A 20,810-nucleotide genomic window follows, 5' to 3' on the forward strand; every position below is an offset into this window, starting at 1 on the left:
CAGTTGTGGCATCAAAGCATCAAATATATGTTTATCTTCAAATGCTTAAAGAGTAATCAGGTTTAAGGCAAGGCCACATTTGTCCCATGAGTCAGCAAGACCTGTAGCAAGGCCCAGGCAGGCAAGTAATTCTACATAAAACAAATACCAAAAATTTCATTTGGAAGTTTCTATGGGTTTTTTTGCGACAAACCTCTGAAAAATCATCAATTTTCATGCAGAACTAACTCTCTTTTCACAACAAATACAGCCCTACTCTTTTGAGCAAAACACTGCAATGTTTACATAAACTTAAATTTCCTTGAAGATAAGTATTACTTAGCCAAAAAATACTCCACACAAATCACACTCAGAAAGTGTACTTAAAACAGAAAGAAAAAAAAAAGAAAAAAAGACAGAGAGAGAGAAATAAGTGTTTCATGGAAAATATTCCAGGCTAAAACTTAGCTTAGATCTTAGATTTCTATGCTGCTATGCTCCAGCAGCAGATATTTTGGGTTACTCCACTTCATCTTTAAGCATTGCCTTTTGCAGAGAAATAATAACTTCTGCCCCAAGTTTCCTGTAGGGTGAATTTCACAACATTACAGCAATATCAGAACTCCAAATGAGATGGGGAGGAGACTGAGACGCTGGTTAAAATAAAGCAACTGGTTTAATACATAATGTCGATAGGGTGAGAACAGAAGGGAATTGGAGATCCTCTTGGTGCAGGTTTGCTAATTAAAGTGTGTATGCAACTAGCAGTCTAGCACTCTTAAAATGACTGTCCTTGGGTTTCTGATCTTCATGCTACATCTCAGGAGGTGACAACATGGAGTGAACAGAGCTTACTCTGACACGTCCTTCAACCTTCTTGCCAGATCCATAGAGGATTTGTTAGAAAAAATAATCAAGGATTTGGAGATCCCTGGCTCATCAACTGGCGGGTTTTTTTGGTGGGTATGCTTCAGGGAGCGACTTTTTGATTCCTAACTGCCCATTAGTCTCATAGTGATTCTTGCTGGGAGAAGATCTGGACCCTTTGCACCATTGCTCCAACAGAGACTCAGGATGGATTTTTTTTTAATGCCATTAATGTTGCTGGGTTCTTCTTCCAGTGGAGGCCAAGCAACCAAAAGCACAATGCAAGAGATGTCCCAGCTTGTGGATCACAAGAGCATCATGTTCCTGTTTGTATTGTTAGGAATGGGAAGCAATGGTGGTTGCAGGACACGACGTCTTCTCCTCAGGCCTGAGGCATGCTTCATACCACAGATCCCACACATCACTCTTTCAGACACATGATTTGCAGAAGAGCCAAATGAAGCACCTTGGCACCAAGACATCTGCCATACTAAGGCTTTATTTCACCATCTAATCCTTTGACTACTATTGTTATTGCTTGCTTCTTCCATCCAAGCATTGCATAAATATAAATTAAGTCCCACAATAGCACCGCGATGCGTTATTATCCCCATTTTATGAGACGGGGAACTGAGGCACAGGGCGATCAAGTCCTTTGCCCTGGGTCACATGGTGAGTCACCATCACAGCTTCAGATTCTCAAAGCCTCCTCCTTCACACTAACCACCAGAGCTTGAATTTCCTCAAAATCTGCACTAATTTGTTAACCACAGTTTTACTGTGGCTGCAGACCTGTTCCACAGCAGTCATAAAACACAGAAGGCATTCAGGTCCCACAGCGGCTGCCAGGCGAGGTGTGAGGACTCCCACAAGGGGTGGCTGGACCATCTCACGCCTCCCAGAACTTTCGTGCTTTGAGCGCTGCCGAGCACTGGCCCAGAAGTCTTCATGTGGACCGTAGCAAGCAACCCTTCCCTTACCATAGGATTTCTCAAATGGGAAAAGTCTTTGAAGGCACCTTTAGAGCTGTTCCATCGTCTCCCTGTCACCCAGCACCTGAAAAGTTACGTCCAGGTGAATCAAAATTTCAAGCACTAATGTCTTGGTTAAAGAGCTGGCTACAAAGGAAATTAATGAATAATTATTTCAAAAAGGGATTTAAAATTTCCATTTTCATTTTATTGTCAAAGTAAATATATTTTTATGAAGAACAAAAGAAAATATACAGAATTGTAACTTATGTACACTGGCTTTATAGGTATTTTTGTTTCCAATTTACACAAATTTTGATATGTTATTAAAAGATATTTTATATAGATATGCATCTATGTACAGTTTTATTTACATACATTCATAGGATGTGATATAAACCAGTCAATAGATGATAGTTCATTTATATTAATTTCTAGAGGACAAAAGGAATGCATTCGCTTTAGCTAGACCTACTGCTCTTACATACAGCATGGACTCCTGCACTACCTAGCGCTAGAATTGCAGTGTTCTATTTCCCATTTTGTCAACAAAAAGACAAACAGATGCCATCTGCGAATGGAAAGGAAATGCAACATTCATTATAAAATCGTTTCTAATTATTGAATCCTATTTTCTTCTAAAGCTTCTTACAATCACCAGAGTTCAAAAGGAAAAACAAAACAAGAAGAAGAAACACAAACATAATCACTTGCCTGCTACCATCTGATTATTTGTTTAAATTCCCTTCTTAGCCAGCTACCATGTAAATTTGTTTCTTTTGGCTACTGTTCTCACCCATTCGCCCACCCCAGCTGTGTGGAGCTCTGACATGGCTGTCGGTAGGAAAAGAAAAACACGTAGCACTTACGATCACCCTTTGACAGAAGATCTCACGGTGGCGTCACACCAGGTTATGATGCCTCCCAACCTCCCATGGGAACCGACATGTCTGGCAAAACCCCGGCGGATGGATGGGGAAATGGAGGCCAGCCCGGATGCTCAGCCCCTGCCAGTGAGGCATGAGCACCTTTGGTTCGCGTGGGCAATGGGCACCCAGGGTGCCCAGTGCTCACCGAAGACCACTGGGCGCCTCCAGGATGGGCGCTCCAGTTTCTCCTCCAGCAGCACACAGAAAGACAAGAGCAGAGACAGGAGCTGAGCCTCGCGGTTCTGACAAACGGCCTCCCACAGCTTGTAGCACTAGGCAACATCCCTTCTGCTAAAGCAAGTGGACACTTCAAACCAGTGCCAAAGGAAAGCAGAGCTTTCTTCAACTTGCGGGCCTCCCTACACCCTCAACGGCAGCACAGGACAGGAAAAGCATGCACACAGCATCCACTGAGCCTCACCAAAAGGCTTTCACTCCAGGCCAGTTAATCCAGCCTGAGCTTCTGGGTTTGCTTGGGATCTGCCTTTGCTTAAATATATATATATATGTATGTATGTATGTATGTATGCACATACATATATGTATATACAGCCCTCACCAAGGAAGAGGTAAGTGTGAGCCAGAGAAACCCAAGTGGCTGGGAGATGCATTCCAGTGCTCTCCATGCCTTGCCTCCCCCTGACTCCCACTGTTCCTCCTCCTGTTGCTGGCCCCTACAAATCCTTGGCTCAGGCAACCCAAAAACAAAGGAGTTGTTTTCATTTCAAAAGGAATTTGCTGTTTCCAAACTGGACAAATAGAGCAGCTTAATAAAAACTCACAATGAATGGCCTGTACATGAGCAAAGCCCTCAGGAATGCCAGGGCTATAATTAACTAGCAGCAAGCAACTCTTACATTTTCCTGTGCAGCAGAAAACAGCTAAAAATAAAACACTGTAATTTCCGAAAGAAGCAGCAGCAAAGGAGGGAAAGATAGAAGGAAAGGAAAATAACATCCTTAAAAAAACAAAAGGACAAAAAGGAAGAAACACCCCCCCTCCCCTGACCCAAAAGAACTTAATTCTCAAATCATGTTTAAAGGACATGGGACACAGACGTGGTGGTATCAAGTAACAGCATTGACTGTTCTGTGGAGACAAATAAATTATCACTAGAAATATAGTGAGAAAAGTGCTGTCATCGGCTGTTCTAGGACGGCTGGGCGGGAAGGGGAAAGTGGGACCAATCAGTTCACAGAGCGGACGGAGCGGTTGCTTCGCGGGAACCGATGCACCTTGACATGTTTGGACAAGTGGTCACTTCGAGCAAACTTCTTCTCACAGACAGGACACTGATATGGTTTCACCCCCGAGTGGGAGCGTCTATGCCGGGACAGCTCATCTGACCTGGAGAACCTGCAAGAAAAGAGAAGCATTTTCAAATAACTGGGATTTTCCATTGCTAATTCTCTCACGGTCACATAACATCCCCTCAGGCCACTGGGAGACTCTGCTTGTGGCAAGGCCCAAACTCTCTAATGAAAGAGCCCAGGACACACAACAGAGACAGTCTGGTCCCAATCAGCAGACATCAGCAGCGATGGAAACACACAAATAACAACCTCATCTCGTGTAAATTCTGCACTGAGAGCAATGCATAGAGGCAATGTTTATGCCTCTTGCTCCAACCCACGATAATATGGATACAGCTCTACTAAAACAGCACTGCTCTTGATTCCCCAGCACCTCTGCTGGACCCCTTCAAAGCTTGTCCTGCAATCTCTTTCCTGCGAATCCAAGCACGGACCTCGTCAAACAGAGATAACAATATCCCGCAGGTGAGGTCTGCTCCAAGCTCGCACTGACACAAGTACAACAGCATATCCAGTAATTGTGGCTAATTTGAGATGGACCCCAGATAATAGCTAGACATATTTACTCAGAAGCTATTTGCCTTATCAGATCCAGCTCAAAAATTGGCCTTTGCGTGTTCTCTTGATGGCTAAATAAAGAGTTATTAACATCTCGGTGTCAGAGACGCTACGTGTTGTAACAGCTGAAATCCAGGCAGGCCCCAATGGCCATTAAAACAGTTACTTCATGGGCAAATTAAAATCAAGATTGAGCCTTTAATTACCCAAATTGTCTCCCAGGAGTCTTTCCACCTTCAGTCTCCACAGAAAAATCCCCAAAATAGCCATCATGAATCCCACAGGCTTTACTGAGCACAAATAAACTAGCTAATCCATTGGCCTTAGCAGCAGAGCTGACTCTGTTTCTAGCTTGGACTTGACTGGGAGTCACAGGGTTAACAATGTCATGCTAAGACAGCCCTGTCCGGACAGCGCAAAAAATTTGCTGCTTGACAAAGGGTAGTTAAGTGTTTTGTTGCCAGAACAGTAACAAAGAGCGGCACAGAAAGAGAGCTTGCAAGAAATGGTATCAGCTGTTTATTTACAATAAATAAATGAAGTCATGGGCACTAGCTGAATAAATGGGGGAAAGAACATGTAGGAAAACGTGCCCTTCTGGAGCAAAATATCACATCATCAACAGGGTGAATATGCTATTTTTTATGAAAGGGGAAAAACAGGACCACTGGGCTCCTATGAATAAGTCCTTCATGCCAGAAAAATAAGTTTCCACATAAAGGTTTTAATTAGCACTGATCTCCCGCCACCAGTTGAGGAACATGACGGAGGCACTGCGAAAGCTGAGAATGGCTTTTTTGGTTCCCATAGGTCTTCAGTCTGGTGCCCACCACCCAGAGAGAGCGTTTTGCCGCCACTGCAAAGCAGATGCAGATGCCAGCTTTGGGGAAGGTATGGTGTGGATCCAGCTTTCCCAGGGGCATTTCTAGGGGAGATTCCTTCACCCATTTTCCTTGCTTTTCTACCTTGTCCTTGCTTTGGTATCATCATGGTGAAAGAGCCATATTCACCATCAAGAGCAACTAGCTAATCCCCCAACAGAGCCATCAACCTGTTCCATGGCTGTGACATGTCTTGTTCCTAAAGGCTACGACAGGAGTTTCTCTTCTCCCCAAGTACCTGCATACACTTGCTTTGTCTAACGCTCCTGCTCTTTGCCAGCCACAGCTTCCCGAAACCTCAATCTGGAACCAGAAGCAGCCACGGCCGGGAATTTCTCCCGAGTCTCCAGCAGTGAGCCAGTCTCCATGTGCTGTCCCTTGACAGACTGTCTTAACAGAGCTACAAATGAGTAGGATTGTAAGCAACTTTCTAGAGAGGGCAGGATGTTGCCTACGCAGACTGTCTCACCAGGACTTCAGTGTCCAAGCTGGACAAGAACAGATCTGCTGCTAGGGGTGGCAGCCACTTCCAAGGGAAGAGGGATCAAAGAGGGAAAAGCTCCTTTGCAAAAAGCCATCCTCATATTACGTACAGACTGTCCCTCAGAGAAGGAGTAAAACCAGATGTGGCCAGGCTGCCTTGTCCCATGTCCTTGGTTGTTAAGGTCACCATCTGCAACAGACGTGCAGTAGCACAGGGCTAATCCTGCACAAGAGAGTCGCAAGTGCATTTTGATGGGAATCACACGGATGGTGGGGGAGAAAGAGGCACATATCAGGAATGAGCGGCTCTGCTTGTACCCTGGGACCTCGGATGAGTTCATCCGATAAAAATACACTCTGCCTCATAACGATGTCCTTAGCTGAAGAGGCAGGAATGTTGCAATACTGTTCCCCAGCAGTCACGGAAAGATCAACTTACAGCGCCCACAGAAATAAACCTCGAGCTGTCGGTGTGTTTACAAAAAAACAACGCAAAGGTTAGGACAAGGAAGCCGAGGAGGATCTGGTGGCCTGGCTCTGCAGGGGGTGGCGAAATGATATTTGCAGCACGTTCTGGCACTGAAACCAACTCAAGAAAGCTGTAAATAATCCCCTGTGGACTGCCAAATTCAAATTAAAATGAGGTACCCCCAAGGAACATCTAACCAGCCAAACGCACTCCCATTTCCAGAAGGATTCCTCCTTCAAAAGAAAGGAGGAGGAACTGGGAAACCCTAGAGCAATTGGAAGAGTCTGCTTCACCCCTCTGTCTGGTGGGACCCCAAAGGACCTGTCACCATATCTCCCTTGGAGACAAATCCTAGAGCTTCCCAATGTATCAGGCTCCCGGCCACACGAGGACACTGCTGTGGGGCTCACAGGGGGAGAAAGGTCGGTCACCTCAGCCTCCTCCTATGCAGCTGCTAGCCCAGCCGAGGCCGCCAGCAAGTACAGCCCCGCAGCTGAGACCAAGCCAGGTTGTAGCCCTCCTCGGCAGGCGGAGGGGACACTCTGGGTCCATCCTGCCCTTCCGCAATTCAACCGCAGCGGCTGCGGCAAACTCGCGTGCCTCCTGCGCAGCCTGGAAGCCCCTTGGTGCGGCGCTAGCAGAAAAGGCCCCCACAAGACACCGGCCCCGACCTGCCTCACCGGAGACCTCAGCTCGCATCACCCCCTGAGCGCTTGTCCAGTCCCACGCACGCTGCTGGCCGCAAACCCGATAAGCCTTTAAATCCTCCCTATCAAACCAGGCAGCGCTCGCATCAGCCCGCGCTGAACTCCTTCCAGGCGGCGGTTAAAGGGGAGATAGCGAGGCGCGATCCCCCCTCGCTCTTCCCCCGGAGAGAGGCGGCCGCTCCGCCCGAGCGCCACGAGGCCAAAACCCGTCGCGCGTCACCCCCGCAGAGCGCGCCGCGGCGACCGTCCCCTGGCCCGGCGGCCCGGCAGGCCTTTAAACGCTATTGCCTAACCCCGACGGCGCCGACAGCAACCGCGGCTTCGCACGCCGCGCGCGCCAGGAGGGACCGCGGGCGCTGCTGCCGCTTCCCGACACGACATGGTTGCGCGGCACCGGAGCCTGGCTTTTCGGTCCGGGCTGCCTCCGGGGCAGCGTTAACCAGGGGCCGTCGCGTGCCAGCGGCACAACCCGGCCGGCCACGGATCAGCACGCCGACCAGGACAGCGGGACTCTGGACGCGACGGGTCACCGGCTGCTCTCGAGCTCCTCGTCCGCACCTGGCCGAAAACAGCCCTCGCTACGGGCCAAGGAAGGGCGGAAGCGAGCAGAGTTCAGCCGCCTCCGGAGAGGAGCTCACAGCACTGCCCCGGCCTGGGGGCTGCCCAAAGGATTCCCCGGGCGCACACCTAGGCATTTAAGGGACTGCGCATGACGTAGCTGTAACGTCCCCCGCAGAGAGCCGGGAAAGCGTTAATCCCCCGCGACTCCGCTGCTTCATGCTAGGCAACATTTGATTTCTTAAATTACCATATTTGGCAAGCTCAAGTCTTAAGTGGTTTTGGTGAAAAATAAATATACAAACAAGCGCAAGAATGCAGTGGGGGCAGGAGCAGAGCCGGACAGTGTTTTAGTACTAAAATTCATTTGAGATGGTATAAAACTAGGAGCGAACAGAGATGCCAGATGTATTTGACTTAGTCATGTGAGATCGCAGCTCCCTCCAAACGCCCGGAGAAGGTAAACACGCTTTATGGACGACAGAGCGCCGAGTAACTCAGCGCTCAGCCGGAGGCGGCCTGGCGCGTTGCCGCGGCTCGGCCTTTGCAGGCTGCGCAAGGCCCCGGGGACGCGTGGGGACCCCGGGCCGGCGCACCAGCGAGCGTGGTGCCCTCTCCCGCCACGGACCAGAGCCTGCAACGTTTGGGGGCTCTGGGGACGGGGGTACCAGCTCGGGCTGTACAAACGCAACAACGGCAAAAAGAAAAGAAAAGAAAAGAAAAGAAAAAGAAAAAGTCAGAATAACCCTTCTGGCAGCTGTTTGTGGACAGGACAAATATTCTTTGTACCTAAGTTGATTACGCTCTCATCCCTGTTGGGCTTCTCATCTTTAAAGAGCTCTGGCTGGCTGGGAGCGAAAGTCCAGGGCGCTTGAACTGCTGGCTCTGCACCTCCCTGAGCCTGCCGCACAGCTGAGTCCCGCTTCTTACGCGCCCTGTTCCTTGTACCGTTGGGAGAAGGCAGGCAACCCAGGCCCAAATTCAAGCTCCATCCCTTACTTCCTCATATATTTTCCTAAAGGTTCCCCTTGGTTTTGCAGCCTGGAAAACACCAGTTCTGTAATAAGGCAGAGCTATACAAGGTCACCCAGAGGCAACACTTCAGACTCCTGATCTCAAAGCACAAAAGTTACTGGAAACTTTGGTTAAACCTCAGTGCAGATCAGACAAACCGTCACATGCCACGCACACTTTTCACAAATATGAGGGTTTTGCTTGTGTCCCAGCTCAGGGAAAGCCAACATGACACCCAGGCATGGTCACAGGCAGAAGGCAAAATTTGCATTTGCTGCCTGTGAGCGCTTACGCTGACAGCCAAGGAAAAAGGACTGCATGCTTCAGCTACAGGTCGGGGATAAAACAGCCTGTGCCTACGGGCCCAATCAGCTAAATAACCTGGCTCTCATTTCAGTGCATCCCAAGCAGCAAGTCTCTGAGCAAGGCTTGTGAAAAATGCCACCAGTACAAAATAATGGAAAGAAAATTGTAACCAGTTTGTAGAACCACCATAAACCAAAAAGGGGAAGAAAAAACACCGAGAAAATTGGTTGCATTGATTCACTCAGTCCCTCTGATGAGGCCCAAACTCCAAACTGCTCTGCTTTGGGAGCAGAGGATTCAGTCCCACTCTGACCTTTTCCCTCAAACCAATTCAGGCATCTCTAATTGCTGCATGTCTCACATACTTGCATTTTTCACTCAACTCTCTCCCGTTACTTTTTACCTCGTCTGTTCTCCATGATTGTCACCCATTTCCTCATTAGACATTGCTCGCAGAAGCTCTGCAGGGTATTCTTTGAAAGAGGTCTGGTTTAATTTAATACAAGGGAGTAAAGATTATGTTTTGCTTCCCTCATAATTTGTGGTGTTCTTTGTTAACACTTGCCAGCAGGCCGGCTATTAGCACAGCTAATTGGAATGAGGGAGGCAGGTTTCCAAAGTTTCCCACCAAAAAAATTCAACTTTTTGTTTTAAAAACTTCTAATTTTTTCAATTCGTATTAAAAAAAATTTTAAGAAAGACTTTCTATGATATGTTCTGCTCAAACCTGCAATCTTCCATTCAAGCAATGTTTTGAGGATTCATTTCACCTCAGCCTTCCGGTCACGTTGTTATATCTGACAGCTTTTTGCAACTTTGATAGGCACCCACACACCTTTCTGAACCAAGGCAGAGGATAAAGCCCGAAGCATGCTGGAACGTCACCAACAACATTTCCAGAAGGAGTGGGATGGAGCGAGTTCTCTATGAAACTGCATGAAATACTGGACATCTTAACCCCATGCATTTATCACAGCCAGTCACTGATCATGTGCAGCCCCGTGCAGCTGGACCTGCACGCAGCCGTGCCGCAAAGAGATTCGGCCCTCAACCAACCCAGTCATCTACAGGTCTCAGCTGGTACCAGCCCAGCATCTGCTGCAGCTGGTGTGTTGCAACAAGACCAATGTGACTGCAAGGCACTGCCTGCAGTGACAAGCTTAATCTGGCTGTCTTGAGATGAAATACTAACTACTGATGGATTTTTTTTTTTTTTTTTTTTTAAGACACTTGTACAACTGGTGCCAACAGGTGATGCTCTGCTATACAGTCGGTCAAAGCCCTTCGATCATCAAACAGGAAGAAAAAGGTCTTAACTCTCAAACCAACTGAGCAAGTTTGGGGCACCAGAAATGGTTTATAAGTCAACAGACTGCAAATCTGTTTGCTCGAGTGAGCAGGGGGCGAGGGGGGTTGAACACTGCTGCATCCCAATACTAACCTCCATCCACAACCTGGCCACGTGCATGCAAAAGGCTTTTCTCCTGTATGCCTCCTCAGGTGGGCTTTCAAATGGCTGCTTTTCGTGTACATCTTGGTACAGCCAGGGAAAGAACATTTGTGCATTTTAATGAGTTCTGCTGCAGGGTTCTTTTGAAATTTCTGACCCATGATGATTCCCGTCTGACCCTGGATCATGCCTCCTGGCCCAATTGGCTTGGCGGCGATGGGGACGGGAGCAATGCGGACAAATTTAGAGGACAAGTTCAAATTGGATGACTGAACTATCTGGGGCACAAGGGCAAATGTCTGTCCTTGGATGTTGACTAGGAGCTGTGCAATTTTAATATTCTCTTGTGCTGGTCCTTGGGAACTAGGGCTCGTGTTGGACTCCTGTTTGATCTGTACAGGCTGGATTTGGAGCATAACCGGTATACCATTCTCCAGGGACATTCCTCCGTTTGAAGCCTGGCCACCTTCTGTTGAGCTGCTCAATTGTTCATTTTTGCTGTCTTTTAAACTAGCGCTGGGTACCATATGGTCTTTTTGCTGTATTGAAGCAACAGAAACTTGGCTGCAAGCTCTCAAGTCCTTGGTCTCACTTTTAGGTCTTTCTCTGAGCTCCAACTCCATGTTTTCCTCCAGAAACTCCTCAATTTCCTCAAGCGTAGGCTGAAATGGTCCAGAGTCTTCCATATCCACTGCAAATTCAGGCAACCTAAAATACTCCTCTTTCACTATTGGCTGAAGTCTCCTTTTGTCCCACCAAGACGCAGCAGTGTTCCCCAAAGATGCCTGGGACAATAAGTAGTCTAAGATACTGTCCTGGCTTTCGGCACTAGACGTGCTCCCATAGCTAGAGCTGAGAACCTGGGAATCAGGGCTGGAACAAGAACAAAAGCTGGAAGAGTCACTGTCATCTTCTGACAGGGGTGAGGGCAGCATTCGGTAGGACCTCACCCCTGCTGTCATGTCCCCAAAGTATCCAAGAGGAGATCTTGTAGATGAAAAAGATTCATCAGTAGGCAGCAAGTGATCCACCATTCCTGGACGATCTCCTAAGAGTATCCCAACAGCATATACCACGTGGCAAAAGTTCAAGTAAGAGCCTGAAGATAGGAAACAAAACAGCAACAGTCAGAAGTCGGGTTTAATCATTTATCTCCATGAACTAAACCTTGTAAAGCCCTCTAGCTCACAGGAACGTCCTAAGCATCCAGTCTCTCCGAGTACACATGCTGCTACATGCTTTGATATGCCTGTACCACCCTCTAAGGACTGTGAGTGCCTAAGCATTTTCCAGGATTGCACCACGTATTTGCAAAAGAATTCTTTCAGAAATCATTTCACAACTGTGTGTGCTCTAGATTTACAGCTCCCTTCCAGAGTATTACTGGCAAGAGAAAATAAATTATGGGCTTTTACCTAACAGTGAAACCTAGAGCCAAAGAAGGGAATGGGGAAGGGAGGAAAAAAAGAAAAAAAAAAAGTGTTGAAATTTTTACCACCCAAAAGAAACAGATAAAAAATGAAGTTTATTGCTTGTGGCCATAAAATGCAAATCCCTTCCTTATCTTGTAGCTTTCCACTGACTTTATTTTTAACTTCCTCAGTTCCACAAATATAGGCTAATCAGCATAATGCACGGATCAATCTGTCAGGAGCCAAAAATATTTGCTGCGCTTCAGCATTTACTAGGCGGATTTTCCCCTCCAGATGTAATGAATCAGTGTGCCAACGTCATCATCACCTGCACTGCCCTTAATAAGGCTGGCACGGTGCTGAGCTAATTACCACGTCTTGGCAAGCCAGCTGGTGGCCGGGTTTACCTCATCACTGCATGCGCCTATCTCTTCGGGTCCGGAGACAAGCCGGACCTCCGGCCGACAGCTGAACGGGGAAGGCTCGCATGGGCGCCCAGCATCACTCCGAACCGCAGCGGGTGCCCGCGCTCCAGCACGCTCCGAGTACCCCCCGGTCGAGGGCCCCGATCCTGCGAGCCCTTGCCCATGCAAGCAATAGCCCTGCTGCAGCCGCAGCGGCAGAAGTGCAAAACCTGCCCTTTACGGCACAGTTTGCCCTGAAAGCAGTGCAAGTCCAGCGCTTTCTCAGCTCAGCATACTTCCTAGAAAGGTTTCTGGGGAGGGGAAGGTAGGATGGGCGCCTGTGTATTTGTTTTCTTTTTTCTTTTCCTCCCCCAGAGGGGGGGGAAAAAAAATGCTTACGGGCTGGAGACTATGCCTCTTGGAGAGCGAACGCAGAGCTCTCCGGACGGAGCGAACACTGGCCCTCAGTCATTCGCTCAAGGTGACTGATTGAAAACAGAGCTGTATATGTGCATAATAAAACAACTCTTTCTGTGGAAGGTATGCGGACTGCAGAGATAGAAGTCATTTGATCAGCCTATGAGGTTTTGTGTGTGTGTGTGTGTGTGTGTGTGTGTGTGTGTGTGTGTGTGAATTGGGAGGCATGTGACCCAGCGCGAAGGAAATGCCAGTCAATCTTGTTACACGCTGTCATTTTCCACAGGCTCTGCCGCTGCGCTTTGGATGTTTTGCCATGAATAGTCAATAGTGCCCAGTTTTGTGGAGGGAAGGGGATGGTTATTACGACTATTCCAGAGCATCCTTGCTGCCCATTCTCCAAAATTTGCCCCTGTCTCTGCCTTCTCTGGAGAAAAACCAAAAGCCGTCTCTGTGCTCAGTGCCGCAGCGCGAGATGTTTTACAGAACACCCTTAAAGAGCTCCATCCCATTGGCAGTATCTATTAATATTTCACAGGAAATAGGGAAAAATATATATTTCTTAAAGATACAGCTTCCTCCTTTATGCGCACATGGAGGAAGTAGGGGCAGGTTGGAAGAAGGAGACTTAAAAGTAAAATTGCACATTTTCCTGGTTTGCATGCCCTGTCAGTCAGCTACTCCTCTGAACCGATAATGAAATACTCACATGTGCTGAATACGAGGAAGTTCAAACAAAGGTTAGCGGCTCTGTTCTGTGACCTTAGCCTATAATCATTTCTTATAGTAAAAGTGAAGAGCCAGAAGTGCTGAAATACTTGTGAGACACACGCCACCTATTTTTTTTAAATCTCAGCATACTCCAGTAGAAGTCACAGTGCTGAGTTACTCCCATTTTTGAAACATAAATTCAGAACATGGTTTGGAGAATTTTTCATTGCCCTCCAGTAAGTATTCACCCCAGCTTCTTTTTCTTGTTTGCACCAAAAATTGGTGACTGCTATGCAAAGCGTGGGGCAGAAAGGAGGGCTTGCCCTCATACGGTTTCCAATCATCCTGCGTCTGCATTGTTCCCACTTGAACTTCTGAAGAACAGTGCGGTGACTGAAATCTGGAATGCAACACATTTTTCTTCTGAGAAAAGCTGTCTGACTGTGTGTGTTCATGGTAAAAATGAGTGTGCATGGAGAAGTGTGCACCAAAAGCAGATAGTATTTTTTTTTTTTTTTTGATTTGAAGTTTTTTGAAATGCCTGGGAAAAGTAGGAAGCCATTTCTTCAGGAAGCTACATATCAAAATATCCACTGATTTCAGTGGGAATAGGACTAAATCTTAGCTTGAGTAAAGGCTGAAAGGGGAAAGAAAAAAAGAAAGGAAAAAAACCCCAACAACCTAGCAACTGCTACACACAACACTTCTCAGCGGAAAACAACTAGCACTCTTATTTCCCCATCTCTTTTGACAAGAATCAGTGTCACTTGGTGTAACTGGAGTCATTTTAGGAAGGCAGGGGACTGTCAGAGGCAAATAGATCCAGGCACATTACAGCCAGATCTGCTTTCTGTGCACTCTCAAAACTTGCACAGCAGCCAGGAAGATTGCAGGGAATGCAAGGAATGCAGGATCGAGCCCAGGCTATATTTTATCCTAAAGGCCAGACTAACAACTAAAAGCCTTTCATCCTTACTTTGCCTGAAGACACAGCCAAAACCAGAAGCTTCAAAAACAAAAACAAAAAGGCCAGGGATATGCAAGCTATTAAAACCAATGATGCCATTTACAGAAAGCATTCCATCCCTAGGATTCCTGAAAACATGTTATAAATGTGACAACGGAGTGCAGTGCCTGAGCCACGGAAAAGCAGTCACTTCTGGAGTGAAATTCAGCAGCTCTTTAACAGCACACGGCAACATGACGGCCTCCAACTTTTAAGAGCTCCCTGGGTTGCTCTGATGTCCTTTCTGCCAGAAACATGTTGTTCTGCTTAAAACCTGTCCATCTAATCACTAGCTTAAAAGGAGCGAGAGAAAGAGAGAGAAGGCATATTCTGTCTCAGCGTAACAAATAAAATGTTAAGTCTTGGGAGCCTGCTGAAAGATACAGGGATATTTCCCAGCCTGTCATTTCGGGTGGGTGCTTTGAAACACTAAGTCCAGCTCAACGGATAATACCAACAGCATATGTTAGCATTTGGTGCTCAGATACGCTGCTGCTTGTTTCCCACATACATTGCTACAGCTTCTTCTAGCTTAGGAGTAATCTCTTTCGTATTTTTCCCCCCCCTCTTGTTTTCTAGAAGATTTTTAAATCTGTTCGGACTAGCTCCCGTGTCCATCGATTTCACGAGCAGAGCCATAGAGCAGACCGTGAACTGCTCCGTGGGCCCAGCATTTCTAAGAAATTTAAACGGAAACGCATTAAAAAAAAAGGGGGGGGGGGAAATCCCTTTGCTCCCAGCAGCCCGGGCAGCGCTTTGGGGGCGCAGGGCACCGCACACGGGGGGGAGGAGGGGGGGGGGGCCGCGGCTGGCCCCCGCCAGCAGGCTTTTGCCAATACCCCCGGCTCTGAAAAGCTGCAGAAACCTTTCAAAAGCCCTATTTTCTGAAGTTCTCCACTCCCCCAACCAAAAAAAAACCAAAAACAAACAAAAAAAATTTAGCTCCTTAAAGAGGAAACACTTTATTTACAGCAGCCGCGGGGCCGACTGCGAGAGAACAGCCCCCCCCCTCCCCCCGGGCAGGCGCCCATTAAGCGGCCGCTCACGCCGCTCGCACTTGCGCTTCCCGGCATTTCTATGCTAATTTCCCATTAGTGAATGGAGCCCCTGAAACGAAGCGGGGGATTAACCGCGCCGCGCGGTGAGAGCGGGCCAGGGGCAGCGAGGGGGGAGCGATTCCCACTCCGGCAAAGGCACTGCGAGGTCTCCACGGCTGCAAAGCTGCCAGCACTGGCTTTTTCTTCTTTTTTTTTTTTCCTCCTTCACCCTTTCTTTCTGCTTCTCCATCCCTCTCCAGGCGGCTTTAGCCCCCCCCCCCCGGGACGACCGAGAGTAACCCCGGCGCGGCCGGGCCCGGCGGCCCCCCCCCCCCCCCGCGGGCTGCCCGCAGGGGCGCCCCAGGCTGCAGGGCCCCCCCGGTGCCGGGCACCGGCCGCACAAAAACCCCCCCGGCCCCCTGCATCCCCCTGGCCCCCTGCACCCCCCCTCCCGGCCACGGGGTGCGGGGGCACCCCCTCCGCGCACAGCCTTACCTGAACTCCTCCGCCAGCCGCGGCGGGGGGGGGGGGAAGGAGGGCAAGGAAGAGGCGACAAAAACAGCAATAAAAACGCAGAAACAGCAGTAAAAACGGGCCCCCCCCGGCGTGGCAATAAAAGCGCGCAACCCGCAATAAAAGAGCGAAGCGAGCGGCGGCGGGACGGGCGCAGCTCCCCCGGGAGGCGGGTGCGCGGCGCGGCGGTGCGCGGCTGCGGAGCGCGGCCCCCTCCCGTAGTACTATATCCCCCTCACATGACGGGCGCCCGGCGGCGGCGGGGGAGGCCGGGGAGAGGCTCGCCCGCTGCCGCCGCCCCCATTGGCCCCGCGGCGGCGGGGGCCGGCCCGCGCCGGGCGTCAATGGGAGCCGCGGCCCCGCCCGCCGCCGCCGCCGCCGCGGGACCGGCACGGCACGGCACGGCACGGCCCGGCCCGGCACGGCCCGCGGGGAGGCAGCGGCGGCTCGCGGAGGGCGACGGCTTTCGGCCCCTCCGCCGCCGCGGGCCCGGCGAGGCGGCCAGCTGGAGGTGCACAGGCGTCTGGAGGCGTGCAAGCCCCTGCAGGTGTGCACATTGCTGCAGATGCACAGGCCCCTGGAGGAGTGCAAGCTCCTGGAGAGGTGCAAGCCCCTGAACATAAGCATGTCCCTAGAGATGTGCAAGTCCCTGGAGGTGTGTGCAAGTCCATCCCTTGAGCTGTGCAAGCCCGTGGAGGTGTGCAAGACCCTGGAGGTATGCAAGCTCCTGGAGATGTGCACACTGCTGGAAGAGTGCAAGCCTCTGGAGATGTGCAAGCCCCTGGAGGTGTGCACACTGCTGGAGATATGCGAGCCCCTGAACATAAGCATGCCCCTAGAGATGTGCAAGTCCCTGGAGGTGTGTGCAAGTCCATCCCTTGAGCTGTGCAAGCCCGTGGAGGTGTGCAAGACCCTGGAGGTATGCAAGCTCCTGGAGATGTGCACACTGCTGGAAGAGTGCAAGCCTCTGGAGATGTGCAAGCCCCTGGAGGTGTGCACACTGCTGGAGATATGCGAGCCCCTGAACATAAGCATGCCCCTAGAGATGTGCAAGTCTCCGGAGGTGTGTGCAAGTCCATCCCTTGAGCTGTGCAAGTCCATGGAGGTGTGCAAGACCCTGGAGGTATGCAAGCTCCTGGAGATGTGCACACTGCTGGAAGAGTGCAAGCCTCTGGAGATGTGCAAGCCCCTGGAGGTGTGCACACTGCTGGAGATACATGAGCCCCTGAACATAAGCATGCCCCTAGAGATGTGCAAGTCTCCGGAGGTGTGCAGATCCATCCCTTAAGATGTGCAAACCCTTGGAGGTGTGCAAGCCCCTGGGGATATGCAAGCTCCTGGAGATATGCAAGCTCCTGGAGATGTGCACACTGCTGGGAGGAGTGCAAGCCTCTGGAGATGTGCAGGCCCCTGGAGGTGTGCACACTGGTGGAGATATGCAAGCCCTGGACAAATGCAAGCCCCTAGAGATGTGCAAGCCCCTGGACGTGTTCCAGTCCCTGGAAGAGTGCACATCCCTGGAGGTGTGCAAGCCTCTGGACATGTGCAACTCCCTTGAGTTGTACACAGCCCCAGAGATGTGCAAGCCCCATGCTGTCCCTGCCCCACATGTTCACTCCTGCTCTTTCCCTGCCTAGCTGCTGAATCTTGATGAGTTGGGTGATTTCCAGCAAGACTGCATGCTGGAAAGTATCGGGGGGGGGGGTGGTCCCCCTCTCCCCTGCCAGTGTTATTACTAGTTATTGGTTATTGATAGTTACTATCAGTAGCGATGTGTTTTAAGTGTGAATAAGAGTTTGCATCCAGAGGGCTCTTACAGCAGTGAAGCCCACCTGAGCAAGGTGCAGTGAGGGCACACAGGGATGCCAGTTCCTGCAGCGGTGTGGTTATCTGATAAATCAGTGGGTTTTCAAATCTGGCTTTTCACTTTTCAGATCCCTGGGAAGGTGCAACCCGGGATACTGGAGCTCAGCCTCATGATGACGGGCTCAGGTGCCCTTTTGAGGACCACACTGGGGCAGCGCACAGTCCCCACCCTCACACTGCAGGACTGTGGGCCCCAGAGCTACAAATCACCGTTCTGCAGGAAAAATGAAGTGTAGCTATCCTCATTTTATAAGTTTATGGGGAAACTGGGGCATAGAGAGTTAACCACACGTTTGCAGCAGAACCAAGCTGCAATCTTTTCTCAGTTCCAGCCCAATGCCTTAAACTGGCACAGTCAACTAGAGGAAGACAAAAGCTTCAAGTGAGAAGGTTTGTGTCCTGGCCTCCCCACACCAAACGCACATGGCCTCAGGAGGTCTTGTTTGGAGATTGAGACTGTGCAGGAACGGAGTATGGGACTTTAGCAGTGTTACTAATAAAATGGAAAGTTTTTACTCATTTCAGCCAGTTTTCTCTCGTGAGTTTGCTTTGGTTGCGATTGGCAAAGTTTTTGCCTTTCCCTTGTTCAGGCAGAGAAATTAGAGCCATAGTTTTCCCTTTCTCCCGGCAGTCTCTTGTTACCCCAACTGTCCCGCACGTACAGTGCTGTGCCTTAGCTTCCAGCGCTGAGAAGCACGCACATGCTTACAGCACTGACTGCTCTCATTGAGAGATCTTGCTCTTCCTCTCCATATATCTCAATGAATAATGTATAAATATGCATGCATCAAATTCATAGATAATATATTTATACGAAAACATCAGGGCCAAATTCTGCATTAGTGTAACTTCTCTGATGTTAAAGGCATTACATCAGTAAAAACGCTGTCTCTGAATATTTTTACCCAAAATAGATTTTTTGGCAAACCTTGCTTTATTGTTTTCTATAAATTAAAAGCCTTTGTTCCCTGAGTAGGTGAAGTTTAGCTTTATGCAATGCACAGGGTATAAGATTTATATACAGCTAAAATCCCAAGCCTTCAAAATTGGGCTTAAATGGAATTTGAATGATCAGCTGTACAGATAACGAAATTCCAGATTAATTTTAATACCTTGAAAACAACCAAAAGTTAGTCTTAATTTTAACATTACTATGAGTCAGATATGTGTGCAGACACAGAGATTTCTCTAAATTTTGTTTTTCTACATGTGAAGACAATTTCTTTATATTCTGGTTACAGTAGTTTCTAACTTTTTTGCGGAGGTTCATAGGCAGTTTGGCTGACCCAGAGATGAGTAACTTCAACTACGCTGCAGAATCCAAGAGAGTATCGGACCCTTTGAATAAGGCATCAGGGATCACTGCAAGGTAAAATGCAATGGCAGTGAGCAGGCAAGTGTAACTAGGGCTTCCGTATTTCTGCCTGGGATTTCCTAGAAATAAAAAGCGTATGCAGGCAGCAGGAAGCGACTGCAAAGCAAGTCCGGAGCATCTGGGATGAACTCACGACCGGCACTCGCTCACATACGATGTGACAAGTTGTGGATGTACAAACTTTTTGCATATGTTTAGTTCCACTTTGACATGCATGTGATGTGCGACCAGCCACGCTGAAAAACTCCAGGAAAGCCCTTCTGCATATATGCAGTGCCCATGCATTAGGGATTTCTGTGCGCCCAGCCATCTTGTAGAAATTACTGCCCTGGTTAGGCTATTGGACATCAGGACATGCTAGACAAACATCTAAAGTCCTCTTTTTATGCCCCCAAAAATTTCTAGACAGAAAAAAAGGACATGTTAAAAGCAAACAGGATATAGGATAGCACAAGTTTTGATATTTCACTTCTATGTGAAGAATTTCACTTCTATACCAAGCCATTATTGTACAACAGAGAATAATGAGGAAACATGCAAAAGCGACAGTTACTTTGAACCTGGTGTGGGGTCACCCTGGGTGGAAGAGACCCACAGTTTTATCCTCTACAGCATCTTTTCTGAGCAGAGATTTTGCTTGGGAATTTTTTTTTTCCCCAGGATGATCATGTTGTTGTGCCAATGAGTCTGTTGCAGGGGCCTAGAACCACAATCCTGGTCTGGGATCTGTAGACGCACTTGTGGGTTTAAGTCCAAAACTGAGAATTGCAGTCATCAGCCCAAGTTGCCTGTGTCCAGGCTGACTCAGACACTTCTCTGCCCATCCAGGACACCTGAATCCACCCTAAAGCTGTGAACCAGTTTGCTCATTAACTCTTTGGAGCCCCATGGCAATAAAAGCGTATTGACCCACATCTAAGTTTTGCTCAAGGTTTCTGAAAACACTACTAGCTTTTGCTTAACAGTGAATGCGCACATCTAGACAAAAATAATGATTCCTGATCACTTTTGGCCACCTAATTTCATGAGCCCCAGGAGCGACAGCTGGGCTGGGGCAGACCTTTCGGGACGATCTTTTGCACAGTCGTTTTGCCTTTTAACTCACAGACTTCTGACAAAAGCTTACCTCTGTGCAGTGGCTGTATGTGGCAAATGGGAGCCCCTGCTTCCCCCTACAAAAAATAAATTTGTCTTTTCCTTTCCCCTGCTCCATGCTCTTTGTGCATTGCCAAGAGACTTCCTTCCCTCCGTTTATCTCTTCTCCAAGTCCTTTTAAAATCTATTATCACCTTGGTCCCTGGATCCTGCTTGGGGATTTTCCATTCACTCTTTTGCCACCTTGCAGGAGAGAACTTCAGTCAAACTGGTTTCCCTACTCAGACAACCACTTTAGCATTCCTATTGCCCAGTCAAAAACAGGGGCCAAAGTAAAGTTAAGGTACTTTTTTCCCTGCCTTTTTTTCTGATGGCAGTGTGTTAAAGATCCAGCCAGGAATGGCGAATAAACCTCAACATTTGAGCATTTTAAAGTTTTCCTGGAGATAATAATAGCACTGCATTATAAAGTCAACAAGAAACTGTTGG

The 20,810-nt window shown here is 48.8% G+C and overlaps 2 protein-coding genes across 2 annotated transcripts in view; one reads left to right on the forward strand and one right to left on the reverse strand.

Annotated features, from left to right (window-relative positions):
- Positions 1-2,746: 2,746 nt before the first annotated feature.
- Positions 2,747-16,040, reverse strand: KLF15 (KLF transcription factor 15). The gene is made up of 3 exons (XM_067303332.1): positions 15,968-16,040; positions 10,477-11,584; positions 2,747-4,102 (listed from the first exon to the last, which is right to left on the reverse strand). Exons 2-3 carry the CDS (start codon positions 11,517-11,519, stop codon positions 3,934-3,936), a joined length of 1,212 nt encoding a protein of 403 aa, XP_067159433.1. The 5' UTR covers positions 11,520-11,584; positions 15,968-16,040; the 3' UTR covers positions 2,747-3,933.
- A 1,234-nt stretch (positions 16,041-17,274) lies between these two features.
- CFAP100 (cilia and flagella associated protein 100) overlaps positions 17,275-20,810 on the forward strand; it is a 40,611-nt gene continuing 37,075 nt past the window's right edge. The window contains exons 1-2 of the mRNA XM_067303648.1: positions 17,275-17,508; positions 17,623-17,674. Of these exons, the coding sequence (XP_067159749.1) occupies positions 17,275-17,508; positions 17,623-17,674 (286 nt within the window). The remainder of the gene's footprint in view (positions 17,509-17,622; positions 17,675-20,810) is intronic.

The sequence above is a fragment of the Apteryx mantelli genome, chromosome 12 (genome assembly GCF_036417845.1).
Source record: "Apteryx mantelli isolate bAptMan1 chromosome 12, bAptMan1.hap1, whole genome shotgun sequence".
NCBI lineage: Eukaryota > Metazoa > Chordata > Aves > Apterygiformes > Apterygidae > Apteryx > Apteryx mantelli.

Bases quoted from the DNA above. Each gene is read 5' to 3' on its own strand.
- KLF15 (XM_067303332.1), bottom strand. From the start codon at position 11,519: ATGGTGGATCACTTGCTGCCTACTGATGAATCTTTTTCATCTACAAGA. The intron at 4,103-10,476 runs GTTAGTATTGGG...CTTTTCTTGCAG, and splicing joins TGGCCAGGTTGTGGATGGAG to GTTCTCCAGGTCAGATGAGC.